The sequence below is a fragment of the Saprolegnia diclina genome (genome assembly GCF_000281045.1).
Source record: "Saprolegnia diclina VS20 unplaced genomic scaffold supercont1.46, whole genome shotgun sequence".
Taxonomy (NCBI): domain Eukaryota; phylum Oomycota; class Saprolegniomycetes; order Saprolegniales; family Saprolegniaceae; genus Saprolegnia; species Saprolegnia diclina.
This window is the reverse complement of record NW_008246113.1, coordinates 455,586-456,334: the sequence shown is the minus strand read 5'-3', so window position 1 is coordinate 456,334 and position 749 is coordinate 455,586. Positions and strand designations below refer to the sequence as shown.

Here is a 749-nt window from a genome sequence, read left to right as displayed (position 1 = left end):
AGCTGGCGGTTGAGGTACGCTGGTAGCGCTTGCGGTATGCTGCAGACCTCCACCTCTTCGTGGTTCGATTCAAACTTGCGCATTGAGTCACGGAGCTCCATGTCCATCTCGGTGAGTCGAAACGCCATGTCAACGGCGACGACGCCTTTTGCGCCACCGTACCGAATTTGATACGCCGACGGGACGTACTCGAGCCCGAGGTCGTCGGCCATGTCCGCCGCGACGTAGGACGAGATGGCGCCGATGCCGTCGGAGAAGATGTGCCCGTTCCGTGTAATGTCGGGGCAGCGACCCCACTCGTACCGTCGCATCCGGACGGTCGGCGTCGTCGAGCTAAACACTTGACCGAGCCGGGCGCCGCGCTTGCTGCCCGACGGAATCGCGTCCAGTTGCCCGACATCGGCGTAGATCGACGCGGCCGTCGGCACGCCAGTAGTCCCTCTCGGTGGATCACAGTAAAACCAGCAGCTGTGCGTGCGCAGTTGCGAGTTTGAGTACCCAAGAAAGACGTACTTTTCGCCGGCGACGACAAGACCATTATGGACGATGGACGATATGCGCTCAAGGACCCGAGGACTCTTGGCGCCGTAGAGTGGGCCAAAGTGCTCGTCGACAAAGCTCACGCGGAGGAACCGATCGATGTGCTGAGCGTACTGGCGCAAGATGCGGTTCGAAGCGTCGACCTGCGGCGGTTCCAAGACGATGCGCAGCGGCGTCACGAGCGCCCGACGCACGTGTGGCATCGTCGC

General features: G+C 62.1%; 1 protein-coding gene across 1 annotated transcript; it reads right to left on the bottom strand.

The window, feature by feature from the left end:
* On the bottom strand, nucleotides 1-743 carry SDRG_12128 (hypothetical protein; the record flags this gene model as incomplete). The annotated part of the gene is made up of 2 exons (XM_008618188.1): nucleotides 1-95; nucleotides 158-743. The coding sequence occupies 2 exons, from the start codon at nucleotides 741-743 to the stop codon at nucleotides 88-90; spliced, it is 594 nt and encodes a 197-aa protein (XP_008616410.1). The 3' UTR covers nucleotides 1-87.
* Nucleotides 744-749: the final 6 nt, after the last annotated feature.